The sequence below is a fragment of the Gymnoscopelus microlampas genome, assembly GCF_963454915.1.
Source record: "Gymnoscopelus microlampas genome assembly, chromosome: 3".
Classification (NCBI taxonomy): domain Eukaryota; kingdom Metazoa; phylum Chordata; class Actinopteri; order Myctophiformes; family Myctophidae; genus Gymnoscopelus; species Gymnoscopelus microlampas.
Window position 1 is genome coordinate 2,580,767 of NC_139940.1, and position 22,053 is coordinate 2,602,819.

Below are 22,053 nucleotides of genomic sequence, written 5' to 3' on the forward strand. Positions count from 1 at the left end.
GATGGGAAGGGATTTTTATTTTTTTATTTTATTTATGAGAACGAGAATTAAATAACGTAACCCTAACTTAACCCTAACCCTAAAACCGAAATAAAGTAAAGGAAAAAAAGTGCCAAAACCCACCCAAACCCGCACATTTTTCGACCCGAAACCGAAAGCGCGCGTGCATGCGTCAAGCGGATTCCCCCGACGCTCAGCCCTCCTGGCTATTAAGTACTTCCCGCGCGCCTGGATCTACAAGCTCATAGCGTGCCACCGAGTGCAGCGCTACGAGCTTGAAGATATGCTATTTTTGAATAGGCAAAGAAATCTGAAAATGACACAGATGCGTTCCCGGTCTCAATGTTTTAATAGTAAAGGCCCCTGCATGCTACCAAATGAGGTGATCACCGAGAGAGCCCTCTCTATCATCTTATCACCACCGCGGTGATAAGATGACCACAGAAAATGGTAGCATGTGCCCCCCTTTATTGATACATATACAATATGTAAAATAGATGTATACAACAAACAAACCAACAATTTTAAGGTGTGTAACTCTCAGAGTTACACACCCACAAGGGTCCATTTGGTTCCTATAGTCCAGGCAAACTAACTCATTCTTTTTTTTTTTACCTTCAAAATCAAAGTAAATGTAACAGAATATTTTTTTCTTCACAGACCATGTCTATGAAGTCACCAGAACAACATACTAAGTCCTAAGAAATCCTAGTTGAGGAAATATGTTTTTAATTGGCATCAATCCAAAATGGCCGCCAATTATGGTCAAAAAGCCATATAAAATGATGGTGAGACTAATTTTCATTCGTCTGAGATTTTCAATTAACTTCCAAATACATTTTGAGGAGAGTAACATTATGGTGAGTCAATGTCAATGGGGGCGGCCATAGCTGAGTGGTTAGTGAGCCCGCCTAGGGAACCAGAGGCCCTGGTTGCCCCAGGTTCGGTTCCAGGCCAGGCCAGCATATGTGTCGATGAAATGAAATTTGTCCCTGAGCAAGACTCTTAACCCCTAATTGCTCACAGGTTCTCATTGGAAACAAGACCGCAAGGACTTTCATGAACGACCTGTTAAAAGGAATTATCCTTATCCATATCCCCCTCAAGGACCCCAGGGGGTCCCCAGGCCTCACTTTGAGAACCACTGGCTCTTGACACATTCAAGCTGCACTGGAGAGTTTGACACATTACACAGTACATGGGTTACCCCAGGTGGTCAGTGGTGGAACTGCAGCGTTGTAATGATGGTTGTGTCAGTGATGGCTGTCACTCACACCCTGTGGTGGAAAAAGTACTCAAGTTTTTTACTTAAGTAAAAGTATCAATACTGCAATGTAGTAATACTCTGTTGCGAGTAAAAGTCCGGAATTCAATATTTACTTGAGTAAAAGTACAAAAGTATTGGTATAAAATTTAAAAATGTACTTAAAGTACCAAAAGTAGAAAGTACTCATTATGCAGAATGTCCCAAGTGTCAGAAGTTTTCAAATGTATACAATCTTTTGAAAATAGCAGATCTACAAGCTCACAATATGTGTCGATGTAGATCGGCTATTTGAACTATTTGAAAATGTTTTTAAAAAATAGTAAAAATGGCAAATAAGTTTAGGGATAATGGGTCATTAAGGCACCCTGAGTCTAATGATCATTACAATGGTCTGATGGGAAACACAATATTTCAAAAGAAGATGAAATAATTTGTTATGTGTACAGTATATGGACAATCAGAATATGTTGAAAATATTACATTTTGATGTTTTTTTTGATGGTGTCATAATTAAACGTAATGTTGATACTGTAGGCACACTGACAGTGGCGTGCACAGACATTTTGAGGGGCAGGTGCTCAAGTAAATTATACCTTGTTTTGTTTACTTGGTCTGCTCTTTTTTCCCTCTACACCTATACATCTTTGCCAAAAATAGCCAAAAACAACGCCTCGCAGGGCTTGTAGATCGGCTTGTAGATCTTGGGCTTGTAGATCGGCTAAAAAATCATATCACACAAAGATTTGGCGGACCCCCTGTAGTAACTCTGAGGACCCCCTAGGGGCCCCGGACCCCCTGTTGAAAAAAACGTTTTCTTTTTTTTCAAAAGGGCACTTCTGGTCAAGAGGGCAAAGGGCCGGGGTCTCTAGCGCCACCTAGAGTCTATCTGTGCACGTCCCTGCTGACTATTAAATAAAAACATCACTTTGGAGGTTGAACTCTGTGTAATAATCCATATAATAATCCATAGTGTGTTTTACTAAACATAATGTATGTGAAGGTTTAGGCCAGTTCATTATGGTCTGTAGTCAACCCCAGTGGTGGAAGTAATAGTAAGTCATTGTAAATAATAGTAGCAATTACACAATATATCACTTACCAGTGAAACTTAAAAGTATGTGAACGTTTACTTGAGTAAAAGTGCAAAGTCATTGGCATCAAAATACAAAAGTATAAGTAGTAAACATGACAAACTTAAAAAAAAAACAAAAAAAAAACGCTATTTTCTAATAGCCACGTCAAGTCTAAAATAAGGTTTTCAAATAATAATATAAATCCAATAAAGTAACTATTGGTTGTTTTCCTTATCTATATCTCCTCTGTATCTACCCTGTGTTTCCTAATCCTTACTGCTGAACTCTGCGTGATGATCAATAAAGATTTATCCATCCATTCAAACCCTTTGATCACCAAAACATTTCTAGTTTTGCTTTAAAAATCTTTTATTATTTCATAGTTCAGCTTTGAACAATATTCATCTGCTGCATGTACTACCTCCTCTCACCACATGGGGGCACTAAGGGACAGGTCCCACTGTGTGTGACCTCTTCTCAAGATAGCTGCCTTATAGCTGCCTGATCTTAATTGAGCTTAATTAACCATCAGCCAGCAGGGTGTCTCATCAAAAATAACCTCCTTTCATGTAGCCTATTTGGCCGCAGACCTAATCTAAACACATCTTTTGCCAGGAACCCCCTAATAAATCATTTGTGTGTTTTTTTTTTAACATTGCAGATGTACAAGCTCACAACGTGTGTAATTGCAACGTGTCATGAGTTTGTAGATCTGCTTTTTTCAAATAGCTAATATGTATATAGGTTTAAAGGAGTAGTTCACCCAAAGAATGACTTATTTTCTATCAATTACAAACCCCACGAAGCCTTGAATTCATGGAGATTTTTTTGGTTTTGTCTCATTCCTGAGACAATAATTTGATGAGATAGGATCCGGTACGAGACACCATTGAGTCTCCTACTGAGGACTTACTTGTAACAGAGTACTTCTACTTTGCAGTATTGATACTTTTACTTAAGTAAAACATTGGAGTACTTTTTCCACCACTGACAGTACAGTAGGTCATCTTTAATTAACAGTAGAGTCACACTGAGGTTCCAGACCTTCTTTTAGAAGTGAGAGCTGACCAGCACCTAAAGCACTATTAAAAATAACAACAATAACAGAAATACATGTAACCGAAGGATATAAAATACAAATAAAAACATAACATTATAGTATTAACACTAAACATTTAACAACATGAGCAGGACATAGACAGTGTATTGTAGTGTAAATCACATGATCTACTTTAAAGGGATAGTTCACCCCCAAAGTTACTTTTTTTCTATCGATTAGTCACCCCATGGAGACTTGAAATTGTTTTTGTCTCATTCCTAAGACAATAATTTGATGACCAGCAGTGGTTCCGGTAGGAGACACAAAGAGTCTCCTTTGTGTCTCCTACCGGAACCGATGCCTATCGGTCCGCCACAAATTATTGCCTTTTATTGCCCACAAATTATGCGACAAAAATAAAACAATATCCATGAATTCAAGTCTCCATGGGGTGACTTTTTTTGGAGTAATTTTTGGGTGAACTATACCTTTAAGTTTTGTCTGTAATTCACTCCATGACTGAGGTCTTTGATGAAACAAACTCATCATCATTGCCTCCATCAGTTCCAACAGCAGGTACAGTAAAATGCGACCACTTCATAGTATACCTAGAATGGCTTTATAAATACACAAATATACCAGTGTTTTATTCCTGGCAGTGTAAGGGATGCTACACAAACACACTGATGGTTCCTGTGATTTAGAACAGGCTCTGTGCACAGCAGCCATATTGGAAAGAAAGTGGGCCTCTTCCTTACTTCCAAGTTCACAGGTGTTACCAATGATACGAATGAAGGCTCTGTTCCAATTAGTGTAGAACAGTGGTTCTTAAACCCCCATAACTCTCAGAGTTACACACCCGCAAGGGGCTATTTGGAACCCCCTCAAGGAACCGTGAAGGTCCCTGGACCACACTTTTTTTGGGGCCTTTATTCATAGTTTTACTGTAGATATGGACTGGAAACAGGGAGAGAGAGATGGGGATAGACATGCAGCAAAGACCGCCGGGAACGGGACTCGAACCCGCGGTGCGCTGTCAGGCTACTTGTGAGCCTAGGTGCCCAGACCGCTGGTCCCTGGACCACGCTTTGAGACCCATTGAGTGTAGGCTAGCAGAGTGTTTCCAGTGAGTCAACACCCTGACTCTGTTTGACCAGAATGGAACAGAGCCTTCATTAGTATCATTGTGACAACCAGAATGGAACAGAGCCTTCATTAGTATCATTGGTAACACCTGCGAAGGAAGTAAGGAAGAGGCCCAGTTTCTTTACAATAATACGTGAAGGAAGTGGATCCTTTGGAACACAGCTGCTTTTTTTTTTTTCCTGAAAAGTAACAGTTTTGAACATACAATGTTTCTACCTGACAGGGTGGAGCCTGATGGTTGGCAACTGTACAATAAAGGCCTTTTATTTAGTTTTTGCCTGGCGTACTCGTTACAATGTTTCTACAAAGTAAATTAATGTAAACTTGTATGATTTAACCCTTTACAAAGAGCACCCGTCTTCAGTTGGATACATTTACAGAGCTCCTGTCTGTTAACGTATACATAAATTAGACTTTTACTAAATTGTATTTTTTCAACAAAGAACCTTTTTTTAACCTTTCTCATCTTCTTCCTTTATGGGATTCTCCTCCGTCACCTTGGAGATGGAAAACCTGGAGGCCTCCCCGCCTTCAGGAGACTGAAGGTTTTGGACATTAAACCTAGATGGTTCATCTTCAGGAGACTGGACATTTTGGACATTAAACCTAGATGTTTCATCTTCAGGAGACTGAAGGTTTGGGACATTAAACCTAGATGGTTCATCTTCAGGAGACTGGACACTTTGGACATTAAACCTAGATGTTTCATCTTCAGGAGACTGGCCATTCTGGACATTAAACCTAGATTTTTCATCTTCAGGAGACTGGACAGTTTGGACATTAAACCTCATTGTTTGACCTCCAGGAGGTTGACCATGCTCCTGGTCTTGGTCATGTGATCCAGGAGGTTGACCATGCTCTTGGTCATGTGACCCAGGAGGTCCACAGCTGACGTCTTCAAACGCACCGCCGTTCTGCGTAACCTCCATGACCAGACCTTCATCTCCATCACTGTCCTGGAGGAGACCCTCCTCTGGGCGGATGAAGACCTGGCTGACGCTGAGCCTTCTCCGTCTCCTGCTGCACAGTTGATTTGGACAAAATAGCAAATGTTCATGTAGTTTTAGTCAGTAGTCTTTTGAATAAAATTCCACTTTAGTCATATTCTGGTCATGCTTTAGTTTTACTCTAGTTTCGGTTGACAAAATATCACAAGATTGTAGTCGACTAAATCTACAGTTGATTTAGATCAAAATGTTATTTTGGCGGTGCCGTGACGGACGGCGTCGTAATGCCTGATTTATCGCTAGCTGCGTTCTGAAAATAGCCGATCTACAAGCTCACAATGTGTCACGCTGCGACGTATTGTGAGCGTGTAGATCGGCTATTTTTGGAACGCGAAACACCCTCCCACAACCAAGCATAAAATGACTAGTATTAGTTCTACTGGATCTCTTCTCCGCTAGTCTTAGTTCTACTGGATCTCTTCTCCACTAGTTTTAGTTCTGCTGGATCTCTTCTCCACTAGTCTTAGTTCTACTGGATCTCTTCTCCACTAGTCTTAGTTCTACTGGATCTCTTCTCCGCTAGTCTTAGTTCTACTGGATTTCTTCTCCGCTAGTCTTAGTTCTACTGGATCTCTTCTCCACTGGTCTTAGTTCTACTGGATCTCTTCTCCACTAGTCTTAGATCTACTGGAACTCTTCTCCACTGGTCTTAGTTCTACTGGATCTCTTCTCCACTAGTCTTAGATCTACTGGAACTCTTCTCCACTAGTCTTAGTTCTACTGGATCTCTTCTCCACTGGTCTTAGATCTACTGGAACTCTTCTCCACTAGTCTTAGTTCTACTGGATCTCTTCTCCGCTAGTCTTAGTTCTACTGGATCTCTTCTCCACTAGTCTTAGTTCTACTGGATCTCTTCTCCACTAGTCTTAGTTCTACTGGGTCTCTTCTCCACTAGTCTTAGTTCTACTGGATCTCTTCTCCACTGGTCTTAGTTCTACTGGATCTCTTCTCCACTAGTCTTAGATCTACTGGAACTCTTCTCCACTGGTCTTAGTTCTACTGGATCTCTTCTCCACTAGTCTTAGTTCTACTGGATCTCTTCTCCACTAGTCTTAGTTATACTGGAACTCTTCTCCACTAGTCTTAGTTCTACTGGAACTCTTCTCCACTGGTCTTAGTTCTACTGGATCTCTTCTCCACTAGTCTTAGTTCTACTGGATCTCTTCTCCACTAGTCTTAGTTCTACTGGATCTCTTCTCCACTGGTCTTAGTTCTACTGGATCTCTTCTCCACTAGTCTTAGATCTACTGGAACTCTTCTCCACTGGTCTTAGTTCTACTGGATCTCTTCTCCACTAGTCTTAGTTCTACTGGATCTCTTCTCCACTAGTCTTAGTTCTACTGGATCTCTTCTCCACTAGTCTTAGTTCTACTGGATCTCTTCTCCACTAGTCTTAGTTCTACTGGATCTCTTCTCCACTAGTCCCTCCTTGACATTTTAGTCTAGTTCTTATTTGTTGACGTAATCGTCAAAATATTGAGTCCATAGTTTTAGTCATCATAGCTTAGTTTTTATTTAGCCTACTTTGTATCTAGTCAGTGAAAAAACTGACCTGTGTGGGGAGTGGTCTAACTCAGTGGTTCTCAAACTTTTTCATGTCAAGGACCCCCAAATTGACACTTATCAGCCCGCGGACCCCCATTTGAAAAGATAAGCCAGGGACCCCCATAAGAGAAGGTTTTTACGGCTCTCTAGCAGTGATTCTCAACCATTTTAATTTCAAGGACCGCCAGTTTGACATGCATTAGGGCTACGGACCCCCATTTAATGGCATTTCCATCTCTGGGACCCCAATTCATATTGTAAAATCAATGTCAATTTAACTCTGAGAGTGTGTACAAATGGAACCAAATGGACCCGTTAGGGTCCATTTGGTTCCATTTGTACACTCTCAGAGTTTCAGACCCATAAGGGTCCATTTGGTTCCTATAAATCATTTAGCTGGGGACCACCTGGTATCCCCTCAAGTACCCCTGGGGGTCCCCGGACCCCACTTTGAGAACCAATGGTCTAACTGACCTGTGTGGGGAGTGGTCTAACTGACCTGTGCGGGGAGTGGTCTAACTGACCTGCGTGGGGAGTGGTCTAACTGACCTGCGGGGGGAGTGGTCTAACTGACCTGTGCGGGGAGTGGTCTAACTGACCTGCGTGGGGAGTGGTCTAACTGACCTGCGTGGGGAGTGGTCTAACTGACCTGCGGGGGGAGTGGTCTAACTAACCTGCGGGGGGAGTGGTCTAACTGACCTGTGCGGGGAGTGGTCTAACTGACCTGCGGGGGGAGTGGTCTGACCTGCGTGGGGAGTGGTCTAACTGACCTGCGGGGGGAGTGGTCTAACTAACCTGCGGGGGGAGTGGTCCGACCTGCGTGGGGAGTGGTCTAACTGACCTGCGTGGGGAGTGGTCTAACTGACCTGCGTGGGGAGTGGTCTAACTGACCTGCGTGGGGAGTGGTCTAACTGACCTGCGTGGGGAGTGGTCTAACTGACCTGTGTAGGGAGTGGTCTAACTGACCTGTGCGGGGAGTGGTCTAACTAACCTGCGGGGGGAGTGGTCCGACCTGCGTGGGGAGTGGTCTAACTGACCTGCGGGGGGAGTGGTCTAAGGCCAGGATGTCGCTGCAGCTCTTGGATCGGCCCACCTCCTCCTCTGAGGTCAGGGTGGCCTTCCCGGCCCTGGCCCGCTCGCCGATCTCCTTGATGACCGTGCTGTAGTCCTCCTGCTCCTCGGACAGGAAGTTGAAGATGTCGATGACGGTGGGCCGGGCCGTGGGGGGCTTCTCCTCGTCGAGGAGGAGGGGCCGGGTCTCCGGCTGCAGCGGCGGGAAGCGGTGTTGGTGGCGGTGGCGGCGTTTCCGCATCACCTTCTTGTGGGCGGAGACCACCATGTGGACGTTCCAACTGAAGAACAGAGACAGCCAGGCCAGACCCATGTAGATCCAGAGTTCTACACCGATACGGTACAGTCTGGGGTAATTCATCTCTGGGTTCACCCCTATGATACATACATATATATATATACATTATTGTACATGTATATATATAATATAAGTAACCTGCCTGTTACTTATTGTGTAATGTAACGTACATACTGTATCTATACATATCTATACATACTGTATAATGTAATGTAGTGTATATCTATAGATACATACCTGCTACATAGTCTCCAAAGCCCACCGTAGTGAGGGTGATGAAGGAGAAGTAAAGACCCTCCAGGTAGCTCCACCCCTCCACGGAGATGAACACAAAGGGAGGGATGAGCAGGTGGACCAACAGACCCCAGCACAGGAACACAGCCGTGCAGATGAACTGTACCTTTTTCTGAACACACACACACACACACACACACACACACACACACACACACACACACACACACACACACACACACACACACACACACACACACACACACACACACACACACACACACACACACACACACACACACACACACACATACACACACACATTCATCACCAGTTAATGCACAGAGGTATCTTGTAACATTACAACAACAAAAACAGCAACAACACTGGACTGGTTTCAAACTACAAGGAACGCTATCTTGCCTTCCTGATGCAGACCAACCTGTCTCTCACACAATATTCAAACATTATGCAGTTGATGAGGATGTACAGTAATCACATTTACAGTCAAAGCCAGATTACAGGTCCTTCCAACCAGACTCGATCTTTATCTATGGTTCCCTAACAGGTTTCCTCCTCATTGTCTGCACCATGACCACACTCCACTTACTGAAACTCTGTCACACATTCTGAACGGCTGCCATGTATATAAGGGAATGTACATTGCTAGGCATGACAGAATTGTTGGTCTACTAGTTAAGGACATAAGTTCATATGTTTCATCACCTGCCAAAATGTATAAACACTCTTGTGTTTCAACTGACATGTTCATGTGCAATAATGAAAATGATGCCTTTTCAGATGTTATAGCTAATCAAGCGCAGGCTTAGCTCAGTGGTTACTTCAAAAAATATTGAACCATCTCCTGTCACCATGCGGGGGATCGAACCACGGGCGCTGCCCTGCGTTTAGGGGCGGCCATAGCTGAATGGTTAGTGAGCCCGCCTAGGGAGCCAGAGGCCCTGGTTGCCCCAGGTTCGAGATTTGTCCCTGAGCAAGACTCTTAACCCCTAATTGCTCACAGATTCTCATTGGAAACAAGACCGCAAGGACTTTCATGAACGACCTGTTAAAAGGAATTATCCTTATCCTAACCCGATCTCACACAACTTAGTATACATTGCACGGTGTCATTCCGTGCATATGACAACTGGAAAACCGGAAAATCCATGCATAGCCGCCTTGCATCTCCCCCATTGACTAAACCATTTCGGAGGCGTGCAGTCTCAAGGGAACTGGAGCCACGTTGAGGGACCACCGAACAAGCTAAAGTGAGCGAGTTGCCGTCCCGAACGTTGCGACGTTCCCTTGAGTCTACTCAAATCCGCTTGAGTTATGTGCCGATTTCTAGGCGACTATGCACGGAATGACGTGCACTGGCTCTGTGCAATGTATACTAAATTCTGTGAGATCAGGCTGAGCTAATACACCAGATGTTGTTGATGAGGACAGTAGAGAAGTAGGTTGTACTTTCGACCACAGTCTGGAAGAGGCATTCCTTACTAAGATGCTAAAGCACCAACATCTTAAGGATGCTATTATACGGCTTGGTTACAAATGTATGATTGTGTTCATATTTAGAAGCCTCTGTAATGTCCATAAATCAGTTGTGAGAGGCCTGCAGAATGCAGGAATAACCAATAAGACCAGAGCTGATGAAGACATTGGATAAATTGTGTTCAGTGTCTGTGATAGTTGTCAGTCAGTTGCTACATCATGGAGGAGACGATGCTTCCTGTATCCATGATCTGTATCCTGAAACACTTGTTGAGTTTGTGCATCTACCACTGTTTGTGTTCAAGAATGTCTTGTTACATGTGAACGCAAATAAAGATGTTATGTGCGTGTGTGCGTGCGTGTGTGTGTGCGTGCGTGCGTGCGTGCGTGCGTGCGTGCGTGCGTGCGTGTGTGTTTGTGTGCGTGCGTGCGTGTATGCGTGCGTGCGTGCGTGCGTGTGTGTGTGTGTGTGTGTGTGTGTGCGTGTGCGTGTGCGTGTGCGTGTGTGTGTGTTCTCACCACAGAGAGTCCTTTGCGGATCAGGACCTGGGACAGACGTTTGGCTCTGTCCCCGAAGAAAGATCCCAGCTCAGAGATCCAGACCAGACACAGAGGGATCCCACACAGTCCATACAGGATGCAGAAGATACGGCCGCCTGAGGTCTTAGGAGCTACGTTACCATAACCTGTAATATGATTATACTATATGTTATTACTATATGTTACCATAACCTGTAATATGATTATACTATGTTTTAATAATAATAATAATAATAATAGATCTTTATTGTCCACAAGTGGAAATTTGTCTTTGGCTCACCAGACACTATACAGACATAGACAAACAACATTAGAGGTACAGCACAGCAGTGAGGATCACATCATAGAAATACACAAAACACCATCGCTAATAAAAGAAAGAAAAGGAGAGTAGACCCACATTAGGAACCTGTTTCATGATCATCATCGCCCTCATTTCATCATTATCATCATCATCATCATCATCATCATCATCATCACCACCATGCAGCAGGTCATTCTGTCGAGTTAAGAATGCTGACTGCTCTGGGGACAAAAGACTTCTTATAAATATTTTTGGTCGCTAGGGGAACTCTGTAGCGCCTGCCAGAGTTCAGAAGCTCAAACTCTCTAGAAAGAGGATGGGAGCCATCGGCTGTGATGCTCAGAGCTTTCCTCCTCACTCTCTCCCTGTACAATAGGCTCAAGGCCTTTTGGGGCTTGCCAATGATTTTGCTAGCCATTGACACAATCCTAGACAGTTTGTTCAGTAATTTACAGTTTAGGTGACCAAACCAGGCAGAAAGGTGAAATGTCAAAACACTCTCAATCATGGTCTTGTACTCAAGTTCTAGGACCCGCTGACTAACTCTGAAGCTATTTAGCTTTCTGAGTAGATAAAGTCGCTGGGAACATTTCTTATAGATGTGCTCTGTGTTACCAGAGAAGCTCATCCGGGAGTCTAGAACTGTTCCTAGATATTTAAAGTCCTCCACAGATTCTATGAGTTGGCCATCCAGCGAGACTGGCAGTATAGTAATATCTGGTTTAAGCATGAATAACTCCTTTGTCTTGCCTACATTAATTTCTAGCTGGCTGGTATTACACCACCCTTCAAGTGCTACCGTGTGAGCCAGGTAGGCATCTACACCACGGGGGTCTGATTTAAGTAACAGGGCAACTAAGGCCATATCATCTGCATACTTAAATAGTGTGTTTATTACAATGTTATTACAATACAACACTATATGTAACCATAACCTGTATGATACAATATAATATGTTATTACAATACAATACAATATGTTACCATATAGAAGATACGACCACCTGAAGTCTTAGGAGCCATATAACCATGACCTGTATTATACAATGAGTTATGTTATCATAACCTATAGGTTATGATAACATAACTCACATACACAGTCCTTCATTACAGAGCTGTTATGAACTATAACACTTATAACTGTGAGTTCCTTCTTCCCTCTGTAATGTTTTTAGTTCAGTTTATTATTCTCTGGAACCAGCAGAACTGGTTCTGATTCACAATAACGCTCATACGTAACACTCTGGTGTGTGTGTGTGTGCGTGTGCGTGTGTGTGTGTGTGTGTGTGTGTGCGTGTGCGTGTGCGTGTGCGTGTGTGCGTGCGTGCGTGCGTGCGTGCGTGCGTGCGTGCGTGCGTGTGCGCGTGCGCGTGCGTGCGTGCGTGCGTGCGTGCGTGCGTGCGTGCGTGCGTGCGTGCGTGCGTGCGTGTGTGTGTGTGTGTGTGTGTGCGGTACAGACCTATAGTGGTGACTATAGTAGCAGCAAAGATGACAGAGTTGCCCCAGTCCCAGCTGCTGATGGCTCTGTCACCGGTGATGGTCACTCCTTGACCCGCAGCGTCTGACACCACCTGCAGGGGGCGCAACACCTGTGTCACACGTCTGCACTGGAAAAAACACTGAGCGCTATAATGACCCCCCCCCAGAACCCACCTCCTCCACCCAGCACGCTTTGACAAGCAGGGGTCTGGGGACTCTAGTGGTTCTCGGGACCCCTAGTGGGTCCTCAGAGTTACTACAGGGGTTAGTCCAAATCCTTGTGTGTAGCCATAGGAACTGTGTTTTTGGACGGCGAGCCTGCGTGGCCGTCCTAATGGACGGAGTTGAGGCATCTGAGCAATGTGGGGAGTTAACCTCTGCAGGCTTATAAAGAGAGGAGGTGGCTTAGGCGAAAAAGGGGCGTAACGGGGCGTGATTTGGTCAGGGACTCTCTGTTTGTGTGAAAAAGGGGGCGGTCTTGGTAAAAAAGGGTCTGGAACGCGTCGTCATTGCTTCGTTGCCACCGATTGGTTGCTGCAACTTGGCTTCATGCAGGGAGACGCCCCCTCTCACGCCCCCTCTCAGGTCTGAACATGCCCCCTCTCAGATCTGAACATTCTTGGCATTCCTGCACCGCGGCCATTGCTCCCTGGCTTGATCCTGTGTCCATTTAACAGCATTGAAATGTCACCTTATAACTTCCCATCCATTACAGAATGTACCTAAAACATTTAAGTGTCCAATAAATATAAGGTACTTACGATAAACCCCAAAAAATTATCAAACATAAAGTCGGACCTTTATTTCGCATAGTATTTAGCATAGTTTTAGCTGATCTTGTGCGCACATTTTGTTCATAAAAGCAGCAGGTCCGTGAAGTGTCCACGCAGCCTAAAGGCCCGCCCACCCCTCTACACACTGAGCTTCTCATGCCGTCACACTCTGCAGAGAGGTAGACAGACTATGGAGGCATCAGAATGTTGTATTAAATTATAGAATGCACCAAAACATTAATAAGTGTCGAGTTGAATCTATTTACGCAACAATGAAGCCCCGATTTCATTTTTGGTTACAACCACATACGGAGATTTTGAAAACATGACCAATGTCAAAAAACTCCCATATCTGCTGGGCGAAGTACAACAATGTGCAAACACAGCAGCAAGATTCGTGAGTTGGTGTGATAAGAGAAGGATATCAAACGGAACACAACCACCCTAAAGACTAAGCATTGTGTATATTCCTGCACAGTGATCTTAGTACATAGAAATTGATCTATTGAAGATTCTGGTTGTATTGTTGTATTGTGCTTCCTGCTTTGGGCAGCAGCGTGGTTCTGAAAAATGTTTTCATAGTACCCTTTTGCGTAGTAAAAGCAGACATGAGGTGATGCTCTGTAGATACATTATCTGTTCCCTTTTTATGTACATATTAACCTGTACATGTTTTCAAATAAAATACATAGTCTTTCAACATAAAATGATTACATGCAAATAGAACCGCATTGTTTCACATGGCTAAAATGCATAGGCCATTCTATCATTATGCAGTGTGCTTTCATTCAATGCAAATATAACCGAATCCTGATGATGGCTCAGGTCACCAGTTGCCTCACATGTTAATGATCACATTACAATATGGATGGGCATTGGGCAGCGATCATTTTACTCCTCTTTGAGCCTGATGAGTTTCCTTTTTTTATACACATAGTAACCTGTAAATGTACCTTGTTTTTAAAAACACACATCTTCATGTGACGTTGACTTACAGTGGTTACTTTGTAGATTTTCATTACAAAACATACAGTAACCACTTCAGCCCATACATTTCGGCCATTTGAAAATAGCCGATCTACAAGCATTGTGAGCTTGTAGATCTGCTATTTTCAAATGATTATACATTTGGAAGTTTGTTTTTGCAGTTGCCTTTTAACATTGTTGATGTAATTCATTGCAGACGCACCTTTTTCAGACACATGTACACATTACTTTTCAAATAGTGCGTCATTTATTTTAAACATTGCCACACATAATTAATCTAAATAAAACAGATACTTGTTTGTTAGCTAGTTGTACTAATTTAGTCATTGGTCATGGCAGCGTTAGGAGAACTCCTAAACGCGATAGATCAGAGCTTGTAAATTGCCTTTAGGATATGGAATGTGGGCAATGAAAACAGACTCATAATACGAATCAAATTTACATGGAGCAAAACATATGACAAACATAACAATGTCATCTAATGACTCAAACCAACGACGCAGTAGCCCCACGCAACTGCTGTATAGCGTGTATCCATGCTATAAGAGCTGAGCTAATTTGTACATTTCAGTGTGAGCCCCGCACTCTTATGAAATCATGGTCAATATTGCTAAATTTATGCCCAATGTTGAACTGAAGTGAAGGTCTGGGGGCGCAGGTTGTGGGTAGTGGGTAGTGGGCCATGTGCGGCCTTATTCATTGATTTGAGTAAGGCCTTCGATACCGTGGATCCTCACGTACTGCTCAAGGTCCTTTCTAAAGCTGGTTTTTGCCAAAATGTGCTTGGTTGGTTCAAAAACTATTTAGTTGGCCGCACACAGTGTGTCAAATTTGGTGATACCATTTCTGATTCCATCACCCTTGAGAAAGGAGTCCCCCAAGGTTCCATTCTTGGTCCATTGCTTTTTCTCTTGTATGTCAATCATATTTGTAGTCAATCTAAGCATTGTAAGTATCATATGTATGCCGATGACACAATTCTGTACTCTTGTGCTCCTTCTTTTGATGTAGCAGTTTCAAACTTGGCCTCAGATTTTGTCTCATTGCAGCATGAATTGGTAAATAGCAAATTGCTATTAAACGGCCAAAAAACCAAGGCCATGCTATTTACTCCAAATAGAGCTGACATTATCCCCCCAAATATCACCACCTTGGAAGGAGTAACCATCGAATGGGTGGTGCTTTACAAATATCTGGGAATTTGGTTGGATAACAAGTTAAACTTCAATCATCACATTGAAGCGTTGATTAAGAAGTTAAAATTCACAGTAAGCTTCTTTTATAGAATGAAGTCCTGTTTTTCTTTTGCTTCAAGGAAAAGGCTGGTCACTGGCCTATTTATGTCGCAACTCGACTATGGCGACATTGTGTATCGATTCGCCTGTCCCTCAATATTGGGTAGACTTGATCCCCTTTATCATGCTGCGTTGAGGTTCATTACCAGCTCCACCTATAGGACACATCATTGTATTCTGTATTCCCTAGTAGGGTGGTCCTCCTTAGCATCTCGCAGGTTGCTACATTGGTACACTTTTATATATAAAGCCATTCTTGGAAATTCCCCCTCGTACATTTGTTCAAAATTTAATCTTGTCCAAAATTCGCTTAACCTCAGATCGAATGCCTGGATGCGCTATGTCGTACCCACTACTAAATCTGAGGCAGGGAAAAAAAACCTTGCGTTTTTTGGGCCTTGGTCATGGAACGATCTACAGACCAGATTAAAATTGGCTTCATTGATCCCTCTAGTGTCTTTTAAGAGGATTGCCATGGGCACATTCTCCAACCATTGCTCCTGCTTTGACAAGTAGCAATTGCTGTGATCTTAGTCTTATATTAGTTTATTAGTTTTATGATGTATTGTTGTTATTAGTATTTTATATAGTCTGTATTGGTGCTATTGGTAGTAGGTCTTTGGTATTACGGATGTCATGTTTGTCTTTGTTTTGTTATGTCCTGTATTGTCGTTACTGGCAGAGCTGTGTAACATTTTATTTGCCTCTTCTCTTGGCCAGGGCACACTTGTAAAAGAGACACTAGTCTCAATGTGATTTCTCTGGTGAAATAAAGGTTAAATAAAAAAAATGTGGTTCCTGTAGATCACTGGGCCGATTTGCAGACTGGAGTTGAAGGCTGTATACAGCTCGAGCATGGTAAATAACCTTCGTGTGAGTGAATCACTCTGTCTCAGCACAATTACAATTACATACAAGCTGACATTCTTCAATGTAAATGTACAATATTTGAGCGCCATCTTGTTCACACATTACAACAACAATAAGGCATCAATGAAGTCAATAATATGCTATTCAATCTGTCGCATCATACACATGGACATAGTTAATGCATCTGTATGCTTAAACATGTAGGCTACATTTGTTGTTTTATAGCAATAGTATATACATTAATTTCTTGTCCTATGTATTCCTTTTTACGTTACTGTATATGTGTTGTTTAACTTGTTTAGCATAGCATAAGCATAGGACAACCACAACGTTCAGGTCGTCGCATCTGGGGTACTAGAGTCAACGTCATTGTCAAGACAACATAGAGAGTGTGTGAATGGCCCCTGCTGGACTGGCTGCTTTCCCAGTTAGCAGTACAATAGTTAGCAGTACTCTATAAAACGTCACACAGGTTTATACACCTTTAGCTATGAATTGCATTGCAAACTGAGGTGATTCAAATAGAAATTAAATGGCATGGTGTGGGCTGACTGCTTTCCCAGTTAGCAGTACTCTATAGTTAGAAGTACTCTATAACATCACTATATCACACAGGTTTATACATCTTTAGCTATGAATTGCATTGCAAACTGACGTGATTCAAATATAAATGAAATGGCATGGTGGAAAGAAGTGATCGAATGTTTTACTTAAGTAAAAGTATCAATACTGCGATGTAGAAGTAGTGTATTATGAGGAAGGATCCGGAATTAATGTGCTTCAGTAAAACTATTAGTATTAAAATGTGCTTACAGTACCCAAAGTACAAAAATGTTTGCAAATAGCAGACGTGCAGCTCACAACGCAAATCTAAACTACGACAAACGAAGCGTTATTCTCTGCCAGGCCTTGAAATACCAGTACACACATTAGCTTAGCTTTGGGTGTCCACATTAGATGTAGATGAACTGCATAATACACAGAAACACTCGAAAGGAAAATAACGTCAATCATACGACAACATACATAGATATATAAGCAACATATACGAATACAATGAAAGAGTTTATCCCATTGAGTAATAACCATTATTCATGCATATTCATCATACCAAGCATCTACGCTAACTGTTGCGTTGTCTGTCGTTGACGAAAACAACTATGTACGCACGCGCAAGATCAAATGTGACGTAAAGTGTTCTGGCTTGAGGACCACAGCAATCGATCACAGACTCACCAAATGACACTAGTCAATCCAAGACCTATACATGACTATATCGTGTAAACGTATATTGTAACATTGTGTTAAACGGACTGACAATAAGGAACTGACAAAAACATATTCATGGCCAAATGAATGTCGCAGTTACAACTACACCGGAACTAAACCGGAAGTCGTCACACAGACGCATGCGCAGTCCACATCGTTACTGCTGTATATATTGTCAAACTACAAACTTATCCCTCTGAAAATTACACAGTAAACATATAAATCACTCAGTCACTTAGGCAACACGTTCCTCATACAGATGCACACGCTAATCCGCCTAAATACAGAAAGTAAATAAAATAAAACTCGCAAACCGGAAGTGACGTCGCATTAACCATAAATCACGCGAACGGTCTTCTTACCCCCTGTTTTTCAGTAGCGGGGGTCGGGGAGCGGGGTATAGTATAAACTGTTATATTAGATGAGTGAAACAGCTGTCGATACAGTCAATATAAGTAAATCATTATATGATGATAGCCTAGGACTAACATTTTTATATTTTTGGGACATTTTGTTATTTTGCACAACACCTTTGTTTGCACAACACGAAACAGCAGAAATTAAATCTGGCGAAAACAGTTGCGTGTATTAAACTTTAAAGGAAACATGCCGTAAAATATACAATAAATATCCATTTGCCTAATTCACCACTACTTTTGCGTTTGAAAAGTTACTCCTAAGGCTATCATCATATAATGATTTACTTATATTGACTGTATAATGTCCCAAAAATATAAAAAAGTTACTCCTAAGGCTATCATCATATAATGATTTACTTATATTGACTGACAGCTGTTTCACTCATGATACAATGTCTCTTTTTTTATAATATTTTATGATATAACAGTTTATACTTAGGCTGTCTGAAAGTGTAATGTTTAGAGAAATTCTAAGTTTCAAACGCAATACGCAAAAGTAGTGGTGAATTAGGCAAATGGATATTTATTGTATATTTAGACGGCATGTTTCCTTTAAAGTTGGGTAGGGTCTAGGGGCGCCCCCGCCCCCCGCTACTGAAAAACAGGGGGTAAGAAGACCGTTCGCATAAATCACACAGTCCTGCGCTCAATACGAACACCCACTGGGTGGCGCTAGAAGCCCTACATAAGCAGGTAATAGTCATACAACAATTGTAATAATGACAATAATACTTTTACTTACAGATCTAGTATTTATATGTTGTGGACTGGTGTTGATACTTACGCACTATTGTCTTGAGGTGATACTGACCACTGGCCATTAGTTTCAAAGTAATTCACACATTAACTACTTAACAATAGAGCCGTTATTTCATTCGACGCCCCTGCATAATAAGCAGAGGTGGACATAGTAGAGTCTTTCCCAGTACTTGAGTAAGAGTACAGATACTTCCTGCTTAAATTTACTCCACTACAAGTAAAAGTAGCTCAGTCAAAATGTTACTCAAGTAAGAGTAAAAAAGTACTTGCTTTTAAATATACTTAAGTAATCAAGAGTAAATACTTTTAAAAATACTTAAGTACACGTAAAAGTACATTACTTATTTTTCACACCAATGAATTGCTGTATTTTTTTATATGGCTTTTTTTTTTATCACAAGTCAAATTAGTGCAGGTTTGATTCAAAACGAGTAAACTAAATGGATATATTTATAGCCTATAGTGGTGCAGCACAAAATAACCACTAAAACACTAAAAACATGTATATATAATATATATGAGTCCTAATACAATAAAAACGTTTCCCCTTTGAGACTGTATTCATGCCATACTGTCTGAATGGGGAAACGTGGATGAAAGACATACAATTTAGGCATACTGACTATAGCAACATTGGATGCCTTTCATTGTTTTCAAGGCGAAAAACAAACCATGTCACTCTGCCTTTCATGAATATTCAAGGCAAAAAGGCACCATATGTCACTGCTATGCGCTAACTAAAAGGGACCTGCAGTGTTATGTTTGCATCGACAACTAGTGTTGTCCCTATCTACAAATTACACACACACACACATTACACACAAATCACACACACACACACACACACACACACACACACACACACACACACACACACACACACACACACACACACACACACACACACACACACACACACACACACACACACACACACACACACACACACACACACACACAGTAGGCTACTCAAGTAAATTTACAAATTCATCAGTTACTGTCCACATCTGATAATAAGCCATAATAACAATGATAAATGCAAACGAAATAAAACAAAACAAACTAAAATAAATAACTTTCTACCACTTACTTTTCAGATATGAATTATGACATTATATAAAATACATTAGCCACTAATGGTCCTATTTTACACATTTCAAAGCCCTATCTTATATGTAGGCTATTTGAACATAGCCGATCTAAGCTCACAACTACTTTCAAACATTTTTGTACTTTTACTTTTGGTACTTAAAGTACATTTTGATACCAATACTTTTGTACTTTTCATGAATTTATAATACCAGACTTTTACTAGTAACAGAGTACTTCTACCATGTAGTACTGATACTTTTACTCAAGTAAAACATGTGTGTACATTTTCCACCACTGAAGTATGCTAAAATACAGTGGTGGAATTGGAAAGTAACTAAATACATTTACTGTACAAGTACAATTTTCAGGTTGTTGTACTTTACTTGAGTATTTCCCACTTCCAATAATACTACTCCACTACAACTACTTGAAAGCTTTCTTACTAGTTACTTTTCAGATAGAAATTATGATATTATGAAACATGTATCTAATTTTCATTTTATACATAGGCTATTTGAAAATAACTGTGAGCTTGTTAATCTGATAATTGCAGAAATTGTAGTAGGCCTGTACTTTTGATACTTTAAAGGACTACTTTGTTTTTTTCACAACAAGGGTTATTTTATTAGTTTGTAATGATAATAATTAAAATATGAGTGTTAAAAAAAAATCACACCCTGTGTGAAGGAAGCGGTGCCTTTGGGGCGGGCCTTAACTCATTTCAGTTCGTCCCTATTGGTGGTCTGAGTCCACTTACCAAATTTGTACTTGGTAGCATGCTGCAAACTGGAATGATGGCTGTTTAAAGCCCAGCCAATGGGCAGACAGAGGGGGCGGGGTTTAAGTAATGACAGTTAGTCCCTATTGCTGGCTTTAGTCCATGTACAAAATTTGTACTCCATAGCATGCTGCGAACTTGAGTTATGGCTGTTTGAAGGCCAGCCAATGGGAAGACAGAGGGGGCGGGGCTTCAGCAATTCATGCTGGTCCCTATTGGTGGTCTAAGTCCACATACCAAATGTGGACTTGGTGGCATGCTGCACACTGGAGTTATAGCTGTTTAAAATCCCGTGCTCATCCCGTGCTCATACGGGCGCTGGGGGTCCCTGGACCCCTCTTTGATAACTTCATCAATTCATGCTGGTCCCTATTGGTGGTCTAAGTCCACATACCAAATGTGGACTTGGTGGCATGCTGCAAACTGGAGTTATAGCTGTTTAAAATCCCGTGCTCATCCCGTGCTCATACGGGCGCCGGGGGTCCCTGGACCCCTCTTTGATAACGTCATCAATTCATGCTCGTCCCTATTGGTGGTCTAAGTCCACATACCAAATTTGGACTTGGTGGCATGCTGCAAACTGAAGTTATAGCTGTTTGCTTCTTTGCCGTGCTCATCCCGTGCTCATAACATACGGACGGACGCGCAAACGGACAAAGTCAAGCTTAGAGCGGTTGGCACCGCTAAAAATCATGTATTGCTTTCTATCGTTATTTAGTGATTTTTACCTGGGGGAGGGCGGGGGCATTCGGTCCATTGGTAAATAGTCATTAACGCAGCCTCCTGCTGGCCTCATGGTGGCGCTGTAACAGGCAGATTCATGTTTTGGCCTATATAGTTCAAGAGTTATAGGCCAAAACGTGAACTTAAAAGTTACTTTTCACAGTAACGCATTACTTTTTGGTGTAAGTAACTACTAAAGTAACCGCAGACCTCCTTTTTTTTTTTTTATTAGCGGTGCCAACCGCTCTAAGCTTGACTTTGTCTCCGTGTCAGTCCGTATGAGCGCGGGATGAGCACGGCAAAGAAGCAAACAGCTATAACTTCAGTTTGCAGCATGCCACCAAGTCCAAATTTGGTATGTGGACTTAGACCACCAATAGGGACGAGCATGAATTGATGACGTTATCAAAGAGGGGTCCAGGGACCCCCAGCGCCCGTATGAGCACGGGATGAGCACGGGATTTTAAACAGCTATAACTCCAGTTTGCAGCACGCCACCAAGTCCACATTTGGTATGTGGACTTGGACCACCAATAGGCACGAGCATGAATTGCTCAAGTTATCAAAGAGGGGTCCAGGGACCCCCAG

The 22,053-nt window shown here is 42.1% G+C and overlaps 1 protein-coding gene across 3 annotated transcripts in view; it reads right to left on the reverse strand.

The window, feature by feature from the left end:
* Positions 1–38: 38 nt before the first annotated feature.
* LOC311041592 (potassium channel subfamily K member 5-like) overlaps positions 39–22,053 on the reverse strand; it is a 26,030-nt gene continuing 4,015 nt past the window's right edge. Inside the window, exons 2-6 of one of the 3 annotated variants that reach the window (XM_084052043.1) lie at positions 12,481–12,592; positions 10,697–10,863; positions 8,684–8,852; positions 8,115–8,475; positions 39–5,545 (exon numbers count right to left, since the gene is read on the reverse strand). In XM_084052043.1, the coding sequence (XP_083908169.1) occupies positions 4,978–5,545; positions 8,115–8,475; positions 8,684–8,852; positions 10,697–10,863; positions 12,481–12,592 (1,377 nt within the window). In that variant the 3' untranslated portion in view covers positions 39–4,977. Of the gene's footprint in view, positions 5,546–8,114; positions 8,524–8,683; positions 8,853–10,696; positions 10,864–12,480; positions 12,593–22,053 lie in introns of all 3 variants that reach the window. The other 2 variants (XM_084052042.1, XM_084052041.1) reach the window with 2 other exon arrangements.